This window comes from Bos grunniens, chromosome 1 (genome assembly GCF_055505025.1).
Source record: "Bos grunniens cultivar Pamir isolate PY7600 chromosome 1, Bosgru_T2T1.0, whole genome shotgun sequence".
NCBI lineage: Eukaryota > Metazoa > Chordata > Mammalia > Artiodactyla > Bovidae > Bos > Bos grunniens.
The window spans coordinates 100322891-100345866 of NC_141165.1; the positions used below are offsets into that span (position 1 = coordinate 100322891).

Consider the following 22976-nt stretch of genomic DNA (forward strand, 5'->3'; position numbering starts at 1 on the left):
TCTCTGGTAATACCTAGGTATTTGTTTTGCAGGGACAGAGTCTGGCAGCATATGGGTAAAACCAAGCTCTATTTCCTCTCATGAAATAATATTCATGTGCCCTTTTAAGCTTTTCAGTTTATTTTGCCATAAATATAATGTCAAATTAAAGACAGGAAATATACAAAGAGATAACTAGAAGTAAGTTTTAAATAGCTATGATCCCAACACCCAAAATGACAAATAATGGTGTCTGAGTGTGCTGCTTTTTCAAACTGTTTTGCCTGCAACTGTTGAGAGCATGAGTTTTGGGAATGATGCCATTTTCCTAGGCTCTGGAGTACTTGAATAAGCACAGACTCAGAAACCACAAAGAATCTTCAAAGGGCATTCACGTGAACAAAAGATTCATTCACATTCTCTAAGTGCTAGCTAGATTTTGGGCAAAGGCTTAATTCTATCACTGTGTAAATCAGACTAGGAGTTCAGTATTTCCTTTTAAAATAAACAATTTTAGCTCTTCCTACTGATATAAGGACTAGCTACTTGAACCATAGCATTTTCTAACTACTTGAACCATAGTTCCTGGATGAGTTTGGTCAAATAGCATAGCTACAACTTAACATGTCTTTCAAAGTCAACCCCAAAAAGAGATACTAATTTATATTCAGTGCAAACTGGTTAAAATTGCTTTAGAAGTATTTGTTTACTTATCTTAGTGCTCCTTTCTTCCCAGTTAAATTACAAACTCCTTGAGTGTTGGTGAATGTCTTATTCATCTTTATTTTCTTCATAATGCCTAGCACAATGCCTCACATAGATAAGCCTTGCATTGACTATGTTAGCTTAATTAACTATATCAACTATATTTAATTTTTTTCTAAAAATGCAGATTCTGGAATTGTCTATCATTTGTTGCTTTTCTTATGGTGTTTACTTTCACTGGACTTCTAATTCCTGCACATACATATTTATATATATCATTTTCTGATATATATTATTCATTAAATATCTACTTAACACTTATTATGTTCAGGTAAGAAAGCCATTTGAATTTTTCTATTTATGTGACATTGACTAAGCCTGAAGATATTCTTTAAATGACAGAAATGTTTCATTCTGGAATGAAGAATTCACTCAAATTTTCCAAGGAATCATCAACAAATTAACACTTAGTGTTTTTGATTTTTAACTGCATTTCAAACCAATGCAAGCATGTTGTAAAGTTTTTGAAAAAAAGAAAAAAAACTCTCATAATCTTTACTACCTAGAGGCGAACACAACTAATATTTCACATACTTCCTCCAGAATTTTATATTGTTTTTTATTCTATGAGGTTTCATGAAGTTAGACACCTATTATAAATTAAAATGTTAACTTTTTTTATTTGCTTAATATTTTATGACAGATAATTTGTATTAATAAAGTATAGATGGAAATAGTTTTTTAAAAATCAGAGTGGGACAAATTGGGAGACCAGGACTGACATATACACACTTCCTGCAATGAAGAAGGCCCAGGTTTGATTCCTGGGTTGGGAAGATCCCCTGGAGAAAGAAATGGCAACCAACTCCAGTATTCTTGCCTGGGAAACTCCATGGACAGAGGAGTCTGGTGGGCTATAGTCCTGGGGTCGCAAGAGTGGGACATGACTTAGCAACTAAACCACCACCACCAGATATAAAATAGGTAATTAATAAAGACCTACTGGATAGCACAGGGAACTCTACTCAGTACTCTATAATGGCCTATATGGGAGAGAATAAAAAAAAGAGTGATATTTACTGATTCACTTTGCTGTATACCTAAAGCTAACACAGCATTGTAAATCAACTATACTCCAATAAACATTAAAAAAGAAAAATAGTCTTTCTTTCCTCTTAAATGGTTATTCACTATTATTTCATATCATTTATCTGCTCTGTTCAGTGTTCTTATGATTTTGACATTCTGCTGTGTTGTTACTTTTCACTAAGATAAAGTGTTGAAGATTAAGGTACCATTTTTCCAGCTTTGATTCATAAAATATAAAAATAAAATTATCTCATGTCTAAATAAATAAAAATGAAAATCATAAGGAAGTCCTCCTTATAAATGTCATTTTTGCCTGAATAAGTTTTGTGGCCCCTTTTCCAATGTTAAAAGGCTTTCAGAAAGCTGTCTGCTTATGTAACTGAAAAGGAGATAATATAGAAGAGGAAAACCACTATAACAATTATATCACCCAAATTGTTAGCATTCTAGGAAAATTAGTTGGGACTCAACTTCAAGTTGGGCTTCCCTGGTTGCTCAGTGGTAAAGAATCTGCCTGTCAATGCAGGAGATGTAGGCTTGATCCCTGGGTCGGGAAGATCCCCTGGAGAAGGAAATGGCAACCCATTCCAGTATTCTTGCCTGGAGAATTCCATGAACAGAGGAGCCTAGCTGGCTATAGTTCATGGGGCTGCAAAAGAGTCCAACACGACTTAGGGACTAAATAACAACATTAAGTCAGCCAGTGCCAAGTAAATGGAAATTAGTCGCAAATTATCAGATACAATTAGTGTAAAATATAAGAATTATCTGTGACTGAAAGAAGAAATAGAAATGAATTAACTAATACTGGGAAAATTCAGTATGATTAAAATCTAAGAAGAAAAAGAGAGAACATTGTTTTCTCTCCCATTTATTAAATTTGTTTTTATTTGTTTCTGGGATCCAGAGTAGAGTAGATCTATAAAAATGTCTAACACTTTCTTTTCTACCTGAAGAGGCACCACTTAAGAGTGATATGGAATTATTCTACTGCTTAGCTAACAGAAAGAAAGGAAAATAATAACCCCATTCCCTTGGCATGTTTGTGCATGGGATGCCCTTCTGCTTTCCTTTGGTGCAATGCCAAAGGTGTGTGAAAGATGGCTCATTCTTCTGAGAGTTGGCCGTTTCACGGGGAATAGATTGGAGTAGTATAGAATGAGATGGAAAGAAATTTCTATGACAAAAATAACTTTTTTAAATCTGTTTTGCCTTTTAGACTTCTGGTGTTTCTATTACTGAGCCCTCTTTTGTCTCGACTTGGACATGGTTTCAGCTGGCGCTGGGCATTCATAATGGTCTGGAGTGAAATGAAAGGGACTCCTAATATAAACTTGGCTCTTCTGCTTGCCTACTTTGAAAACTCTTATGGATCTGAAAGGGAGAAATCTCAAGTAAAGAAAGATGTAGTTTTTCTATTTGAATATTTTATGAAAACTGTTTCTGTGTACTAAAATATGCTTTTGTAGTAGATCGCTCAACGCTACTTGGACTGTGAGATTGATTTATCTATGATGGGGAAACCAGGGAGGGGAAAAACAACTGGAAACTTTCCTATTCCTCATTCTAGTTTAGATATCCTTAAACTCCTTCATCACACTCCTAAAAAATAGGTTTATTGTGAAAGTTAAGGGAATTAAAACTTATAAATCATTTAAAATAGTACCTGATACAGAGTATGCACTCAACAAATGTTTCTTTTTTAATTTACTCCTAATACCTACTTAGGAGAAGGCAATGGCAACCCACTCCAGTACTCTTGCCTGGAAAATCCCATGGGCGGAGGAGCCTGGTAGGCTGCAGTCCATTCACTTTCACTTTTCACTTTCATGCACTGGGGAAGGAAATGGCAACCCACTCCAGTGTTCTTGCCTGGAGAATCCCAGGGACGGCGGAGCCTCATGGGCTGATGTCTATGGGGTTGCACAGAGTCGGACACGACTGAAACGACTTAGCAGCAGCAGCAGCAGCAATACCTACTTAAAAGCAGAAACCTATTTATGAATGGCTGTATTGTATTCTGTAACTTTATAAAGCCACATCTAGAAACCAAAACATTATAATTATCAAGGCAAGTTATCTCTTAAGATAGATCCCCCAAACTCTGCCCAATACAACATAAAGTGTGACTATCCCTCTACCACATCTCAAGATAATTTCAAGGAACTCTTTAAGAAATATTCTATGTAGACATCACAACACATCTAACACTTCCATTGTTAGGTTTTTTTTAACATAAATTCTAGGAGTAAAGGGAACCGTGTCAAGGTTATTATTATGCTAATGCTAAGTCACTTCAGTCGTGTCCGACTCTGTGCGGCCCCCACAGGTGGCAGCCCATCAGGCTCTGCCGTCCCTGGGATTCTCCAGGCAAGAACACTGGAGTGGGTTGCCATTTCCTTCTCCAATGCATGAAAGTGAAAAGTGAAAGTGAAGTTGCTCAGTCGTGTCTGACTCTTAGCGACCCCATGGACTGCAGCCTACCAGGCTCCTCCGTCCATGGGATTTTCCAGGCAAGAGTACTGGAGTGGGGTGCCAGTGCCTTCTCCAGGTTATTATTATGTATCTAAGTAAATAATAATCAAGCGTTTAAAAAAACTAAATATTCAAAGACTGCTTTAAACCCCAAAATATCTAACATTACATGACCTCCTCTTTCTTTTAGTCGTCCCTAGTGGCTCAGATGGTAAAGAATCCACCTGCAATGCAGGAGACTCCGGTTCGATCCCTGGGTTAGGACGATCCCCTGGAGAAGGGAATGACAACCTACTCCAGTATTCTTGCCTGGAAATTCCCATGGACAGATGAGCCTGGTGGGCCCCAACTCATGGGGTTTCAAAGAGTCGGACATGACTGTACAACGGACACATTCACACCCTTCTTTCCTTTTAACTAATTTCCACTTTGTCTGGATAATCAAAATCAGTGTCATCATCATACATCCTGACCAGCATAATGATGAACATTGCACTTGGATCTGGGTTCTGAAATTTTTAATTGCTATTTATTGTGTGGTCATCCACAAGTTATTTAATTCTGATCCCCCACCCCCTGCCATGTGTCTGTTTCCTCATTCCAAAGCAGTCCGCAATAGTACCAATGGTTTGCTAGTAAATATTTATCAGGTAACTATCTTGGAAAGCGGGAGTGTTTGCCAAATTTCTGTTCCATAATCATTGGCACCAACAAAACATAAGTCAGCCTATAAACTTCCTGAAAATGTAATGACTGGCATTCACAAACTGGTATGAGCCAGACCTATCTGGCGATCTTACTGTCTCTACTGTCTCAAAGGGTTATTATGAGAAATTGAAAATATACATAAAAAGCTTAACACATTGTTTAGCATCTAGTACTGCTACTGCTAAGTTGCTTCAATCATGTCCGACTCTGTGCGACCCCATAGACGGCAGCCCACCAGGCTCCCCCATCCCTGGGATTCTCCAGACAAGAACACTGGAGTGGGTTGCCATTTCCTTCTCCAAGCATCTGGTAAATGTACAGTAAATCTGAGTTCTGATGACGATGATGATGATGCCATGTAGACATCTTTTGAAAAAACACTTTGGTCAATCAAATCATTTCGAGGGATGTTTTAGTAGTGGCAACTAGGTGAGAAGAAATTAGCAGTCCTTCTTTAGTTCAATTTGGGTGACTCCTACAGCTAATTTATTAATACTAAAAAAGAGGCACTACAATGAAAGCTTAAATTATTAACTTAATCTTGTCTCTACTACTTCACAAGTTAAGTGACTGAATTGAATATGTTCCAAACAAGTGTATAGAATATATGAGGCAAAAACGGAGAGCTAAGGAGAAATAGACAAACTACACTGGAGACTTTAACACTCCTTTCCATAATTTGTTTAATGAAGTATTTTTGTTTGTTTGTTTAGTCACTAAGTGGTGTCTGACTCTATTGTAACCCCATGGGCTGTAGCCCACCAAACTCCTCTGTCCATGGGATTTCCCAGGCAAGAATACTGGAATGGGTTGCCATTTCCCTCTCTAAGGGATCTTCCCAACCTAATTCCACATCTCCTACATTGGCAGGCAAATTCTTTACCACTGAGCCATGAGGGAAGCTAGAACTACTAAAAAAAATTAGCAAGGATATGAAAGAACTAAACAACACCATCAACCAACAGGATCTAATTGACATTTATAGAATCATATCAAGTGATGAAGAAAAATCACTTAGCAAACAAAAATCAATATCCATTTATGATAAACCTCTCAAAAAGTAGAAATAAGAGGGAATTTCCTAAAGTAGATAAAGAACATCTACAAAAAAATCTGCAAGTAACATTATAATACTGAAAGATGTTTTCTCCTTATAATTGGGAACAATCTAAGAATGTCTCAATTAATTAATGAACAATCAAGAATCTCTACCTTCATTCTTTTTACTGAGCATCCTGATAGAAATTCTATCTTGTTCCATAAGACCAAAAAGGAGAAAAAAAACATGAATATTCAAAAGGAAGAGATAAAATATTCCTATTGCAGATAGTATGATTATCTATATAGAATTCCAAGGGTCTTCAAAAAAGAAGACGGAAAAAACCTTCCTAGAACTAATAAGTGAATTTAGTATGGCCTCAAGATATAAGTATAAATAATCAAATATATTTCTATATACCAGCAATTGATTCAAGGAATCAAAAATTAAAGACACAATGCCATGTACAATAAAAACAATTTTGAAAGAAAAAAATAAATGGGAAGAATCAGTATACCCAGTTTTAAGGTATTATTACAGCCATGGAGATTATGTAGTATTGCCAGAGAGAGAGAGAAACATGGAACAGGATAGAGAACTCAGAAATAGATTCACACAAACATCCCCAACAATTTCTGATAAATATACAAAAGTAATTCAATAGATGATGTCTTAAAAATGGTGCTTAAGAATGGGACATTCATATATGAAAAAAAAGAGAAGAACCTAGACCTAAGTCTCACTGCTTCTACAAATATTAATTCAAAGTGAATCACAGAATTAAATATAAAATGTAAAGCCAGAAAAATTTTTTTAAACTTGGGGTAAAATCTTTAGGACCTATCGTAACACAAAGATACCAAGAGCATAATCCAGAAAAGAAAAAAAAAAAAAAAGAAATTACACTTCTTCAAAATTGAAAACTTTTAACAGCACAACACACAGAATACAGAAAGAGACATTTCACTGAAGGGGATATACAGATGACCAATAAGGATAAAAAAGGTGGTCAATGTCATGAGCCATTCAGTTCAGTCACTCAGTCATGTCCGACTCTTTGTGACCCCATGAACTGCAGCACGCCAGGCCTCCCTGTCCATCACCAGCTCCTGGAGTTCACTTAGACTCATGTCCATCGAGTCAGTGATGCCATCCAGACATCTCATCCTCTGTCATCCCCTTCTCCTCCTGCCCCCAATCCCTCCCAGCATCAGAGTCTTTTCCAATGAGTCAACTCTTCACACTGGGGACTTGCAAACTGAGAAAACAAAGATATCATCTATTAGAAGGACTAAAATAAAATATGGTGATGACACCAAATGCTGGTAAGAATGCAGAGAAACTGACCACTCATAGATTGCTAGTAAGAATATCAAATAGTACAGTCACTCTGGGAAAGAATTTGGCAAGCAACACAACATTGTAAAGCAATTATCCCCCAATTAAAAATAAGTAATAAACAAAAGAATTTGGCAGTTACATATGCAACCACCATACAGCAATTGCTGTCCTGGGGATTTAGCCTGGAAAAGGAAAATTTATGTCTACACACACCTGTACATGAATTTTTATAGTAGCTATATTTATAATAACCAGACATCTGGAAACAATTCAGATGTCCTTCAGTAGGTAAATCTTTAATACACTGTTGTACAACTGCACCTTGGAATGCTACGCATCAGTAAAAAGGAACAAACTATTAATAAAAGCAACAACTTTGATAAATCTCCAGAGAATTATTCAAAACAGAATACATACTTTATGATTTGAATTGTATAACATTCTTACGAAAATGTAGAAATTGAGAACAGATGAGTGGTTGCCAGACAAAAATATAGAAATTGAGAACAGATTAGTGATTAGAATAGGAACTGAAGAGCCCCTTGATGAAAGTGAAAGAGGAGAGTGAAAAAGTTGGCTTAAAATTCAACATTTAAAAAACCAAGATCATGGCATCCGGTCCCACCACTTCATGGCATATAGATGGGGAAACAATGGAAACTGTGACAGACTTTATTTTATTGGGCTCCAAAATCACTGCAGATGGTGACTGCAGCCATGAAATTAAAAGACGCTTGCTTCTTGAAAGAAAAGTTATAACCAACCTAGACAGCATATTAAAAACCAGAGACATTACTTTGCTGACAAAGGTCCATCTAGTCAAAGCTATGATTTTTCCAGTAGTCACGTATGGATGTTAGAGTTGGACCTTAAAGAAAGCTGAGTGTCGAAGAATTGATGCTTTTGAATTCCGGTGTTGGAGAAGACTCTTGAGAGTCCCTTGGACTTTAGGAAGATCAAACGAATCAATCCTAAAGAAAAACAGTCCTGAATATTCAGGACTGATGCTGAAGCTGAAGCGCCAATACTTTGGCCACTTGATGTGAAGAACTGACTATCAGAAAAGACCCTGATGCAGATTGAAGGCAGGAGGAGAAGGGGACAACAGAGGATGAGATGATTGGATGCCATCACCGATTCGATGGACATGAGTTTGAGCAAGCTATGGTAGTTCATGGACAGGGAGGCCTGGCATGCTGCAGTCCATGGAGTTGCAAAGAGTCAGATGTGACTGAACTGAACTGAACTAGTGGTTGCCAGGAATAAAGAGATGGGGACATGAGGGAAATAAAAGTGACTATAAAAGGCAACATGAGGAATACTTATGGTAAAAGAACTGTTCTGTATCTTGACTGTGTCATTGTCAATATCCTGGTTGTGATACTCTACTATAGCTTTGAAAAATGTTACCTTTGGGGGCAACTGGCTAAACATTACACAGTACTTATTTCTTAAGACTGTATGTGAATCTACAACTATCTTAAAATGTTAAACATTAAAAAAGAACAAGAGAGGGAGAAAGAAAGATGAAACAAATGATTGATATCAGTAATGAAAAAGACCATAACTATAAATTGTACAGCTATTAAAGGAGTAACAAATAAAAACTATACATAACTTTTGTCCAAACAACTCAACACCTTAGGTGAAAGTGGTTAAATTCCTCAAAAAACAAAATGTACCTAAACTGACTCAAAAGAAAATATAAAATCTTAATAGCCCTCTATGTGTTAAAGAAATTATATATATAAATTAAAACTTTCTCATAAGCTAGAAGCCTAGATGGCTTGACCGGTGAATTCTTCCAAACATTTAATGAATAAATTATAACAATTCTAAACAAACTCTCTCATAAAATAGAGAATAATGAAACACTTTCTTACTTCATGTGGCCAGCCCAGTGTGATACTAACCACCAACAATGATAATTACAAACAAAAAACTGATTAAACCACTGATTGAACATGATACAAAAATTCTTTAAAAATATATAGCCAATTAATTTTAAATATGTAAGAAATATAAGACATTATGGTCAAGTATTCATCCAAAAATATGTTCATAAATTTTAGTTTAACATTCAAAAAAGTGTTTGTAAAATCTACAAAAACTGAACTCATAGAACGAGAGAACATATTAGTGATTTCCATAGATGATAAGTGGAGGTAGAGGAAATGGATAAAGGCAGTCTAAAGGTACAAACTTCCAGTTATAATATAAGTAAAAGTAAAATCTTTTATTTTTTACCTCACACCATATGTAAAACTGATTGGAGATGGATAATAGTCTAAATAAAATTAAAAACTCTAAAGCTTCTGGAAGAAAACAAGAGAATACCTTTGCAGCCTTGGAATAGACAAAAGGTTTTAAAACAAAAAACAGTAATAATTGGGGTTCTCAACTTTAAAAATGTTTGCTTATCAAAAGATAACTTTTGAAATGGATAAGGAAAATGGTCACAAACTGAGAGGAAGTACTCATAATACATATATCATATATCTGATATGCACATTTTCTGTAGCTTTTTTAGATTCCACATATAAGTGATATCATATGATATTTGTCTTTGATTTATTTCACTTAGTATGTTAATCTCTAGGTCTATCCATGTTACTGAACTTACTGTTATTTCATTCATTCTTATGGCTGAGTAATATTCCACCATATATATGTACCACATTTTCTTTATCCTTTTATCTGCCAATGGACATTTAGGTTGCTTCCGTCTTGGCTGTCATACATAGCGCTGCAGTGAACACTGGGGCACAAGTATTTTTGAATTTGAGTTTTCTCCAGATATATATCCAGGAATGGGGTTGCAGAATCATATGGTAACTCAATTTTTAGTTTTTTAAGAAATTTCCATACTGCTCTCCATAGTGGCCTCACCAATTTATTGATATATTCCCACCAACTGTGTAGGAGGGTTCCCTTTTCTCCACACTCTTTCCAGCACTTATTATTCATAGACTTTTTAACTATGGCTATTCTGACTGGTGGAGAAGGCAATGGCACCCCACTGCAGTAGTCTTGCCTGGAAAATCCCACGGACGGAGGAGCCTGGTAGGCTGCAGTCCATGGGGTCACTGGGAGTCGGACACGCCTGAGCGACTTCACTTTCAGTTTTCACTTTCATGCACTGGAGAAGGAAATGGCAACCCACTCCAGTGTTCTTGCCTGGAGAATCCCAGGGACGGGGGAGCCTGGTGGGCTGCCGTCTATAGGGTCACACAGAGTCGGACACAACTGAAGTGACTTAGCAGCAGCAGCATTCTGACTGGTGTGAGGGGATATGTCACTGTAGTTTCAATTTGCATTACTCTAATAACTGGCAATATTGAGTGTCTGTTGTCCATCTTTATGACAACACACTTCTATCCAGAATATAATTTTCAAAATTTCTACAATTTTGTAGCAAAAAAGAAACCCAATTTTAAAAACAGGTAAAAGAGTTGAACAAATATTTCAAAAGGAAATGTATATACCACTAAGTATATTAAAATGCTCAACATCATTACTCTAGGGAAATGCAAATTAAAACTACAATGAGAAACATAATATTCAGCTTAAATGAAGATTTTAGAATTGGTGTATCCCATCTATAAAAATAGAAACAGTGGTTGTCTTTTGTCTGGTGAGGATTGATTGGAGCAGCCCTGGGGAAATTTAGAGGATATGAGAATATATACATCGTGAAAGGATTGAGCGTAATATGGGTGTATGCACTGTCAAAACTGATCAGATACACAAATACATTTCATTCTGTGTAGATTATACCTTGGTTTTCCTAATGACCATTGTTGGGGTGGCCCCCTTGAGGAATTAAATCAGAATATTCAGTGACAGCGTCCTGTGCACCAATATTTAAAATTTCTCAAGTAATCATAGTGTGCAGCCATGAAAGCCTCTGGTGTGTTTCACATTCTGTCTCTAACTTCCATCTGTAGCCAAAGAATAGAGGACTGGCTAAGAGTTTAAAATAAATTTTGGAAGTTAGATTTCCATAAATCAATGGAAATATGTAATATCAGACTGAGAAGTGTTTCTGCATCTGTCAGAGGAGATATAAGAGGAGAAAAAAAAAAAGTGACAGCAAAGGCATCAACTGCTCCTCCCTTCTGGTAATGATGGTAAAGAATGTGGGAGACCTGGGTTCGATCCCTGGATGGGAAGACCCCCCTGGAGAAGGGAAAGGTTGTCAACTCCGGCATTCTGGCCTGGAGAATTCCATGGACTGTATGGTCCATGGGGTTGCAAAGAGTCAGACATGACTGAGCAACTTCACTTTCACTTTTTTTCTGATAATGAAGGGATACCAGAAAGGCAAAGTATGTGGTAGAACAAACATACCAAGGCCTTGTATTGTTTCTTCTAGGTGGAGAGAAATATTTAACACAGATGTGCTGGTAATGTTGAACAGAGAACTGTGTGGCTATGTACATGGAAGTGTATGTGGTGGATGAGAACTGATAAAGTACAGGGATATTCCCAAGATGCAAAAAGTTCAGAAATTGAAATTAAGAACAAAATTTTTTTCCTAATGTCTTTATAAGTATATAAATACTTGTCAAAGCAAGTCATTATATTTCCCAAATATTGACACAGTACAACTTAGCTTAATTCACACTGGTAAATATAGAGTATATTATATGAAATTATGATGAAACTTATTCTGGTTTGTTTTTCTATTCCAGATATTATTTCATGGAGTGTCAGTATCCTTGATTAGCTTGATTGTTAATAGATTTATTTTGCCAATGGCAGTTACTAAACTTGGTAAGCCCTGCTAATTCTTGAGTAAAAAGAAAAATATTCCAAATATACTAAAGAATTGCTAATAATGAAGAAGGAAGCCATATAAATACAAATCAAAGGTGTCTAATTGAAAAGGAAATTGGATCTCAATATAAAGTCACATGAATCATTAAAGCTGATAAGTTCATTAGGCCAATAAGCAATAATCTTATAAATAAGATTACTTATCTACATTAGTCCAGTTTAAGTGAAATAATACAATGTCTATTTAATTATTCCACAAACTGTTTATTAAGAGCCTCTTACATGCCAGGCACTATTCTAACTGATAGTGATGCATTATGAAGACAGACAAGTCTGAATTGTTGAAGATAATTGGAGAGAGGAGAGACAGACTGTAAGCAAGTCAGATAAGGTAATATCAGAATGTCATTTGTGCATGAAAGTACTCACACCACATACAAAGAAAGTAGAAATACAACATGTGGTAGATTCCTGAGGAAGTTAGAAACCAAGCGTGTTCAAGGAAAGAAGGTAAGGTTCTGGAACCTTCGAGAACTATGTCAACAGTGGAGGAAGTCCAGGTGGGAGAGGTAGGGAAAGAGCTAGATCATGAAAGATCTTGAATTTTAAGATTTTATTCTAAGAGGTAAATGGATTTCTTGGTTGGTTTTAAGCAAGTAAGTGTAATTTTATGAATAAGGTCCTTAAAAAGACAACTCTGGATAGCTGACTGGGGCCTATGAAGAGAGTAGAAGCAGAAATACCAGTTGTAGGAGGCAGCTGCTTTATGCAGTATGACTGTTTCAACCTCCTACTTTTTAACAATCCAAAAATTGAAATCTAAAGAGTTAAAATTTCTTGTCTAAGATCACACAACTCAGTAATGGCAGTTAACAAACTAAAAATAAATCCCTCTAATGCTTTTAATCCACTTTACTCTTCACTGGTCTATCACCCTTTCTGTTTCATTCATGTGGCATTTTCTTAACCAATCTTAAATTTCATCTTTATGGGTAATATTGAATTTTCATTCTCATGTTTGCAACCGTATCCTTTTTACCATTTACTTTTTCCTTTTCTGGGCCTTAACATAGTAAAATGAGAAGAACAGATTAAAGAGGTAACATTTTGCAGAGTATCAGATCCTGTCCATGGGATTTCCCAGGCAAAAATAGTGGAGTGGGAAAAAAAAAAAAAATAATAATAGTGGAGTGGGTCACCATTTCCTTCTCCAAGGGATCTCCCCAGCCCAGGGGTCGAACCCACATCTTCTGCATGGCAAGCAGATTCTTTATCACTGAGACACCAGGGAAGCCCTTCAGATGTTCTACTTAGTAGCTAAATAAACCTAAAATTCTTATTGTAGAGCATCTGTTTACTTGTACTGAGAAAAGTGAACATTTGCTCATGGAATATTATTGCTTTTCGAAGAAACTTCTATGTCTCAAAAAAAGGAAATCTGTGTTTGATAGTAAGAGTCCTTCAAACCTTAACGAGGTCTGTATATATAGTATATATTATCACTGATCCTTGATCAAAATGAATTTGAACTATGTCGGTCCACTTATAAGTAGATGTGAATTTTTTTCATATGTACTTCAGTACAACCCGAACCTCAGTTTATTGAATCTGAGGATGCAGAACCACAGATACCGAGGGAAAACTGCAAACTTATAGGCAGATTTTCAACTGCATGGAGGGTTGACGTCCCTGAATCCCATATTGTTCAAAGGTCAACTATATACATCTGGAGATAAATAAATATATATCAAATATATATATGATCTTACATATACATAGGAAATAAATATAAGTGCATATATTTCTGTGTACATATATGTATATCTATACCTCCTACGCATGTATCTCCTACACATTTATGTGTGTATATGTGCATATATTCTGTACATACTATCAAAATGATATCCACTATTTATAAAATGTGTTCTTTTTATCAAAGGTCTTCGTGATGTCACATCAACAAAGTATAAATCACTGTATTATACATTTCAACACTTTCAAGAACTAACCAAATCCGTAGCCTCTGCACTCAAATTTGACAGAGATCTTGCTAATGCAGATTGGAACATAGTTGAGAAAACAATTATACTTCAAAACCCATATGCAGTAAGCAAGTAGTATTTTTTAAAGTAATGTCTTCTGTTTGTTCCTTCAAAGTGGATATGATTCATCATAAGTATGAATGTTATAAATGTTAATTCAGAATTCTTAGGGAATTTTATGCTCACTGTGAGACAAAGTAGAAGTGACAACCCTTTTGGGTATATGAAAGTGAAAAGTGAGTGTTAATTGCTCAGTCATGTCCAACCCTTTGCAACCCCATAGACTGTAGCCTACCAGGCTCCTCTGTCCATGGGATTCTCCAGGCAAGAATACTGGAGTAGGTAGCCATTCCCTTCTCCGTGGGATCTTCCCTACCTAAGGATCGAACCTGGGTCTCCTGCACTGGAAGGCAGATTCTTTACTGTCTGAGCTAGCAGGGAAGACCCCCCCCCCCTCCTCCCAACACACACTTTGAGTATATAGCAAATGTGTATTGTTTTCCCAGTAGTCATGTATGGATGTGAGAGTTGGACTATAAAGAAAGCTGAGCTCTGAAGAATTGATGCTTTTGAACTGTGGTGTTGGAGAAGACTCTTGAAAGTCCCTTGGACTGAAGGAGAGCAAACCAGTTAATCCTAAAGGAAATCAGTCCTGAATATTCATTAGAAGGAATGATGCTGAAGCTGAAGCTCCAATACTTTGGCCACCTGATGAGAAGAACTGACTGATCGGAAAAGACCCAGATGCTGGGAAAGATTGAAGAAAGGAGGAGAAGAGGCATACAGAGGATGAGATGCCTGGATGGCATCTCTAACTCGATGGACATGAGTTTGAGCAAGCTCTGAGAGTTGGTGATGGACAGGGAAGCCTGGCATGCTGCAGTCCATGGGATTGCAAAGAGTCAGACACGGCTGAGTGACTGAACTGAACTGAATTTTGTAAATTCAAAAGAAAGAATAGTATATTAGAGCTACTTTAAAAAGATAGTATAAAAAGAAAAAGAGTGAGGTTTAGAAAACAGCTAGATTTTTTTTGCTAGACTGAGGATGGACAGCATTTATTCAGTATTTATTTAGGCTATTATATATTGAAGTATTTGCTAAGCCTTGGTTTATGGTTACTGTTACATTTTTATCATAAAATAGAATTAAAAGCTAGTATCACAGAGAGTCGGACACGACTGAGTGACTAACACACACACACACATCATAAGATATAGATATCGTGAAATATCACCTCCTGCTTCTGAGACATACTTTAGAATCTCCATGGTCAGACTTCTTATTCATATATGAGAACATAATTCATCAGCAGTCATGACTACTGGAGGAATAATAAAATTGTCCTGTGATCTGCTCGTTGCTTTTTCTGGTTTGTCATTGCCTATCGTGTCCAATTTTCACTGCAGTATTTTTCTGCATCACACAATATGAGGGTACAACTGCTAAGAGTGTGGACATAATTGGTTGCTATGAAATAGGATTTGCAAAACTCCACTTTATATCCTGTAAGAGGTGCTTGAGGCTTCAGATGGAAGCCCAGAATCAAGTCCTATGCTTGCGGAAATATTGATAGGATTTCTCGTTAAGAAAAGTACCAAGTCAAATCTAAGGATTTTTTTAATAGTAGTTCTCAATATCTAACTCTGGCCTTTTGCTAACCTGGCTGCGTTAGAATCACCTGGAAAGCTTATTCAAAATATGGAATCCCTGCTGGTTCAGCGGTAATGAATCTGCCCACAATGCAGGAGACCACCTGCCGATGCAGGAGACTCTGGTTCGATCCCTGGGAGGGGAAGATCCCCTGGAGAAGGAAATGGCAACCCACTCCAGTATTCTTGCCTGGGAAATCCCATGGACAGAGGAGCCTGGTGGGCTACAATCCATGGGATTGCAAAGAGTCAGATATGACTGTAGTGACAGAGCACATGGTTCCCAACCTCTATCAGGTTCTGATGCAGTTGGTCTGAGGAATATGTATTTTTAATCCATTTACCTAGCTAATTCTAATACAAACTCAAAGTTAAGGTCAAACTCTGGTATTTGATCTGTTTCAGAAGGCAGATAAATAAACAACTACATTCTCTTCTTTATGATGCTGAGATGAGAGATATTCTAGTATTACAGATAGAATGTTGGCCTTGGACTCAGAAAACCTGGGTTCATATCTTAGTTTTGCTACTTAATAAATAGCTTTGTGATTTTTTATAAAACGTGTATTTTATCTAAGTTTCAACTTTTCTCATCTATAAAATGGAGGTATCCATATTCCCATCTCCTAACAGCCACGTTCACTTGTTATACTACTGTGAGTGGTTAGTTTCAAGTGTTGTCACACTTTAGCTGTAGCAGAATCATGGAATGTGTTTAAAAAACTTCAGCAGATCTGTGGCAGGCTTTGAGAATGTGCCTTTCTAACAGTACCCAGGTGATGCTACAGAGCTGGGGTACCACACTTTCAGAACTAGTGGTTTAAAGTGTGATAAAAAATGTAGTCATTTTTGTAAACTTTTACCAGTGCCATGCAAAGGTAAAGATATGATCTAATTCTTTCCCCAACAAACTGGCAATTATTTAGCCTTCTAGATGACTTCTAAGTGCAAAACTCATCTGAACATTTTTATGTAACTAGCAGATTTTCTGTGAGTTCTTAAACCAAACTGGTATTTGAATTTCTTGAGGTTTATGCTAAACGATACATTAATGTCCATGTACTATTATTTGGTTTTGATCTGTATTTTATTTAGTTGGGCCAAGGAGAAACAAAAGAACATCAAAAAGTGAAATGTCAACACTGCAACAAGGAAATAGATGATAACCTCAACGTTGAAGCAATGGAGTTGGCCAACAGACGTCTCTTGTCGGCACAAATAGTCAGTATTTTATTACCCATTTTAAAAAATTATTGGCCTGTTGTTTATATCACTTGCAAATTTTTTTCCGTTCAGTACATTTTTTCATTTTGTCAATGGTTTCCTTTGCTGTGCAAAGGCTTTTAAGTTTAAATTAGGTCCAATTTGTTTATTTTTGTTTTTGCCTTTGGAGACAGAGACCCCAAAATGTTGCTACAATTTATGTCAAAGAGTGTTCTGCCTGTGTTTTCTTCTAGGAGTTCTGTGGTTTCCAGTCTTACATTTAGGCCTTTAATTTTGAATTTATTTTTGTATTTTATCTATGGTGTGAGAAAACGTTCTAATCTCATCCTTCAACATACAGCTGTCCAGCTTCCTTAGCACCTCTTATCATAGACACTGTCTTTTCCCCAATCTTGCCTCCTTTGTCATAGATTAATTGACCATAGGTGCATGGGTTTATTTCTGGGGTCTCTACTCTGTTTCTTTGATTTACTTGTCTGTTTTTTGTGCCGGTACTATACTAAAAATTTAAGTTATTAGCTAAAATTATACTTAAATTTAAGAAAGTAGGGAAAAGCACTAGACCATTCAGGTATGACCTAAATCAAATCCCTTATGATTATACAGTGGAAGCGAGAAATAGATTTAAGGGCCTAGATCTGATAGACAGAGTGCCTGATGAACTATGGAATGAGGTTTGTGACATTGTACAGGAGACAGGGATCAAGACCATTCCCATGGAAAGGAAATGCAAAGAAGCAAAATGGCTGTCTGGGGAGGCCTTACAAATAGCTGTGAAAAGAAGAGAAGCGAAAAGCAAAGGAGGAAAGGAAAGATATAAACATCTGAATGCAGAGTTCCAAAGAACAGCAAGAAGAGACAAGAAAGCCTTCTTCAGCGATCAATGCAAAGAAATAGAGGAAAACAACAGAATGGGAAAGACTAGGGATCTCTTCAAGAAAATCAGAGATACCAAAGGAACATTTCATGCAAAGATGGGCTCGATAAAGGACAGAAATGGTATGGACCTAACAGAAGCAGAAGATATTAAGAAGAGATGGCAAGAATACACAGAAGAACTGTACAAAAAAGATCTTCATGACCCAGATAATCCCGATGGTGTGATCACTGACCTAGAGCCAGACATCCTGGAATGTGAAGTCAAGTGGGCCTTAGAAACAAACTACGAACAAAGCTAGTGGAGGTGATGAAATTCCAGTTGAGCTATTCCAAATCCTGAAAGATGATGCTGTGAAAGTGCTGCACTCAATATGCCAGCAAATTTGGAAAACTCAGCAGTGGCCACAGGAGTGGAAAACGTCAGTTTTCATTCCAATCCCAAAGAAAGGCAATGCCAAAGAATGCTCAAACTACCGCACAATTGCACTCATCTCACACGCTAGTAAAGTAATGCTCAACATTCTCCAAGCCAGGCTTCAGCAATATGTGAACCGTGAACTTCCAGATATTCAAGCTGGTTTTAGAAAAGGCAGAAGAACCAGAGATCAAATTGCCAACATTCACTGGATCATGGAAAAAGCAAGAGAGTTCTAGAAAAGCATCTATTTCTGCTTTATTGACTATGCCAAAGCCTTTGACTGTGTGGATCACAATAAACTGTGGAAAATTCTAAAACAGATGGGAATACCAGACCACCTGACCTGCCTCTTGAGAAATTTATATGCAGGTCAGGAAGCAACAATTAGAACTGGACATGGAACAACAGACTGGTTCCAAATAGGAAAAGGAGTTCGTCAAGGCTGTATATTGTCACCCTGTTTATTTAACTTCTATGCAGAGTACATCATGAGAAATGCTGGGCTGGAAGAAGCACAAGCTGGAATCAAGATTTCCGGGAGAAATATCAATAACCTCAGATATGCAGATGACACCACCCTTATGGCAGAAAGTGAAGAGGACCTCAAAAGCTTCTTGATGAAAATGAAAGTGGAGAGTGAAAAAGTTGGCTTAAAGCTCAACGTTCAGAAAACGAAGATCATGGCATCCGGTCCCATCACTTCATGGGAAATAGATGGGGAAACACTGGAGACAGTGTCAGACTTTATTGTTCTGGGCTCCAAAATCACTACAGATGGTGACTGCAGCCATGAAATTAAAAGATGCTTACTCCTTGGAAGGAAATTTATGACCAACCTAGATAGCATATTCAAAAGCAGAGACATTACTTTACCAACAAAAGTCCATCTAGTCAAGGTATGGTTTTTCCAATGGTCATGTATGGATGTGAGAGTTGGACTGTGAAGAAAGCTGAGTGCCAAAGAATTGATACTTTTGAAGTGTGGTGTTGGAGAAGACTCTTGAGAGTCCCTTGGACTTCAAGGAGATCCAACCAGTCCATTCTGAAGGAGATCAGCCCTGGGATTTCTTTGGAAGGAATGATGCTAAAGCTGTAACTCCAGTACTTTGGCCACCTCATGCGAAGAGTTGACTCATTGGAAAAGACTCTGATGCTGGGAGGGATTGGGGGCAGGAGGAGAAGGGGACGACAGAGGATGAGATAGCTGGATGGCATAACCGACTCGATGGACGTGAGTCTGAGTGAAGTCTGGGAGTTGGTGATGGACAGGGAGGCCTGGTGTGCTGCGATTCATGGGGTCGCAAAGAGTCGGACACGACTGAGCGACTGATCTGATCTGATACTGAAAACTTTCTCCCTTGTTTAATACATCTTGGTTATGCTCACCTGCACAGTTTAATAGATAGTTTACAAAGGTAAAGGGAAGTTCAGCATTGTCTTAGGAATTTGTTTCACTGCAAAAAGAAAAGGGGAAAAAATCCACTCAAATTAGCTTAAGCATAAGGTGTTTTATTTTGAGGAAAATATAGTATTCAGGAACCCTTAAAATCAATGCAGGAGACTCCATTTTGAGTCTTGCTTTCGTTATTAATATGATATGCGGCTCAGAACTTATTCTTTTTTCTTTATTTTCCCCATCTGTAGAAGGAGAAACATGCTACCCAAATGACCTCTTACATTCCCCCTCCTGTGATATCCTATGTTTTCTATAATACATGCTTTCTGTATCTTTTTGATTTATTCCCATTAATTTTTTCCCCTATTTCTACTATTACATCTTCGTTGATTTTGTGCTGTTAGGTCTTAATCCAGAAGTCCTATTTTCAAAGTGCATTGAGTCTCTCTGTTCTATTCTCCAGATCTCATCTCACCTTGTACATTTTTAGTCCTTCTTTGTACTAGATGTATTTTCACGTGTATCTTGGCTTGTTGATTTGATTTCTGCAATCTCCATTCTAATAGTCACTGCTCCCAACAGTTGGCTATTATAGTTTTCAAAGCTTTGAGAGTTCTTTGTTTAAATCTCAGCCAGTTCAGGTTAATGGGAGCAATATCTCCTCCGCTCCTGTACATGTGAAGAGGGAACATAGCATGGCAAGATGGTGGCGAAGGACAGACAGCACAGTATAGTCGGAGGAAGGGAGGACAGGCTTTCAGTTCAGAAAGAACTGAGTTTCTAATATGGTCTTGAGAAAACTACTTAACTCCTTGAGGATTCTCATCTTTCTCATCTATCAAATACAGATTTGATGCCTTCATCATAAAGCTGTTGCAAGAATTAAATAATTTTATGTAAAACAAAAATTATTATGTTAATCCAATAGTATATTAGGGAGCTCATAGATGGCAGTTATTTTTAGGAATCAGCCATTCTCTAAATTCTTACGAATTGGTACGAATGATCATTTAAGAATTAACATTTTTCTAGTATTGAAGTGGTCAATTACTTGTGTTGCTAAGCTTTCATGAGTTCCATATTACTTTCAGCTTTCTTATTTTCCCTACAGACTGCAGTGTTTGTCTTTGAGAATACTGAAAATATTTTACATTTACATTATTTTATAGGTATTTTAATGAAGTTTAAGAAGAAATGATCCTCTATTGAATTCTCGTTATTATGGACAACTAGCTTGTTGATCTTTCATCCTACAATTTAGTTCTATCCCTTTCTAGTATCCTCCAAGAGCAAAACATGTTTCAATGTTCATAGATTGTGCAAACAGAATGTCTTCTATGGAACCAGGAATCTTTAGTCATATCTTACGTTCCAAATCAGGAAGTAGATTCTCAACAGTGCTCAGCACACAGAAGCTGAGTGGGCTCTCAGTATATGGCCCAAATGAATGAATGAATGAATGTATTTTGCACCATAGCAGCAGGTCATCTCATGCTGGGAATAGATTGGAGACAAGAGAGTTCTGTTGTCAAAATATTTGGCTAAGTGAAGTTAAAGAAAGACATAAACTAGGATCCCTTACTGTAAAACTTCTCAGAGGCTTTAAAATTCAAATATGTATTATAAACTTCTAAGGTGGGGGTAGTTTGCACCAGTTCCCATGCTTATTTGGCCACAGAACTCCACTTATTTTTGAAAACGTAATTAACATCTATCAGGAACCTAGTTTCTTGCATAATCTATTTCACTCTACACAAAGCTCAGACATATCTTCTGCACTGACCTCATGGTCTAGACTCCACTGAAAAAAAATTTTTTAATAAAGATACTGTTATTTTGGGGTTTTGACTTCTCTCTCATAGATTATTTTTCCATAAATTGTCACTCTGATCCATATTATAAAACAATTTGGTTCAACATTCCTTTTAGGCGAGCTACCAGAGACAATACAGGAGTGAGACTCTGTCCCAGAGCGCAATCCAGGTGCTGGTAGGTGCAGCAGGAAGCTTTGGAGAGAAGATGGTAGAGTAAGTATGATTTCAAGAGAAAGCTTTATTCTAAGCCACTGCATTTAGGAAATTGTGTGAGTGAGTTTCCGCTTTTGTCTGGTAATCTGAGATCATCCAGTATGATGCGTTCGAGCCACTGCCTGTTCTCCATTCCACCAGCAGGCCAAGCCACCTGCTTCCAGTTTCCCAGACTTGCTCCACTCACTCACACCTCTGTGCATTTGAACAAGCTGCTCCTTCTGACTGATACTTTCTCTTTCTCCTTTTGTCCCCCTCCTAAAGCTAAGCTGTTGTAAACCACTCTTCTTTTAGACACCTAGCTGAGGTCAAAGACTTCCTTCAACCCTCCAGGCACATCTTCCCAATGCACACCCTCTTTTGACATATTTATATTGATTTCTTTGGATGTGAGCCTCCACAGCCAGCAGTGAATTCCTGAGTCAGCGTATTAGTGAGTGCCCTTGGATCATCCTTGGAAGGAGGAAGGCTACATGGTTGGGCAGAGGGAAGAGTTAAACTGTGGTGCAGCTGCAGTAGTGACCACCCCAAACCCAGACATTCCTTCTTGTTCTAGATCTCTCTTCTGGTACCATAAACACCAAAATTTCCTGCTCATATGGTCCTAGGATTGCTTGGACCTTTCCCCTAGATCATCATCTTACAAGCAAACCAGGTCTTTGGTGTCCACTCCTCAAAACCTAAGATGTGGCAGCCTGGTGTCTACTCACATACACTGGCTTGAGGTTTGTTGTTGTTCAGTCACCCAGAAGTTTCCAACTCTTTGCAACCCCATGGACTGCAGTACACCAAGCCTCCCTGTCCTTCACCATCTCCTGAAGTTTGCCCAAGTTCATGTCCATTGCATCAATGATGCCATTCAGCCATCTCATCTTATGATGCCCTCTTCTTCTGCCCTCAATATTTCCCAGAAATAGGGACTTTTCCAATGAGTTGGCTGTTTGCATCAGGTGACCAGACTACTGGAGCTTCAGCTTCAGCATTAGTCCTTCCGATGAGTATTCAGGGTCGATTTCCCTTAAGATTGACTGGTTTGATTTCCTTGCTGTCCAAAGGACTTTCAGATGTCTTCAGCACCACAGTTGAAAGCATCAGTTCTTTAGCATTCTTTGGGCTTGAGGTTTAGTAGTGAGAGATAAAGCCCTGTGTGGGAAGAGAAGCAACCAGACACTGGGGTATGTTCCCATTGCAGTGCAAGTACAGATTGTCAAAGAGCCTAAGAG

General features: G+C 37.5%; 1 protein-coding gene across 7 annotated transcripts in view; it reads left to right on the plus strand.

The window, feature by feature from the left end:
• The window catches only part of SLC9C1 (solute carrier family 9 member C1), a 143343-nt gene that overhangs the window by 64573 nt on the left and 55794 nt on the right, over nt 1–22976 (plus strand). For 6 of the 7 annotated variants that reach the window (XM_086406789.1, XM_086406771.1, XM_086406763.1 and 3 more), the window contains 5 exons: nt 2993–3167; nt 12031–12112; nt 14055–14221; nt 16905–17030; nt 21656–21753. In XM_086406789.1, coding sequence (XP_086262915.1) covers nt 2993–3167; nt 12031–12112; nt 14055–14221; nt 16905–17030; nt 21656–21753 — 648 coding nt within the window. The remainder of the gene's footprint in view (nt 1–2992; nt 3168–12030; nt 12113–14054; nt 14222–16904; nt 17031–21655; nt 21754–22976) is intronic. The other variant, XM_086406798.1, reaches the window with a different exon arrangement.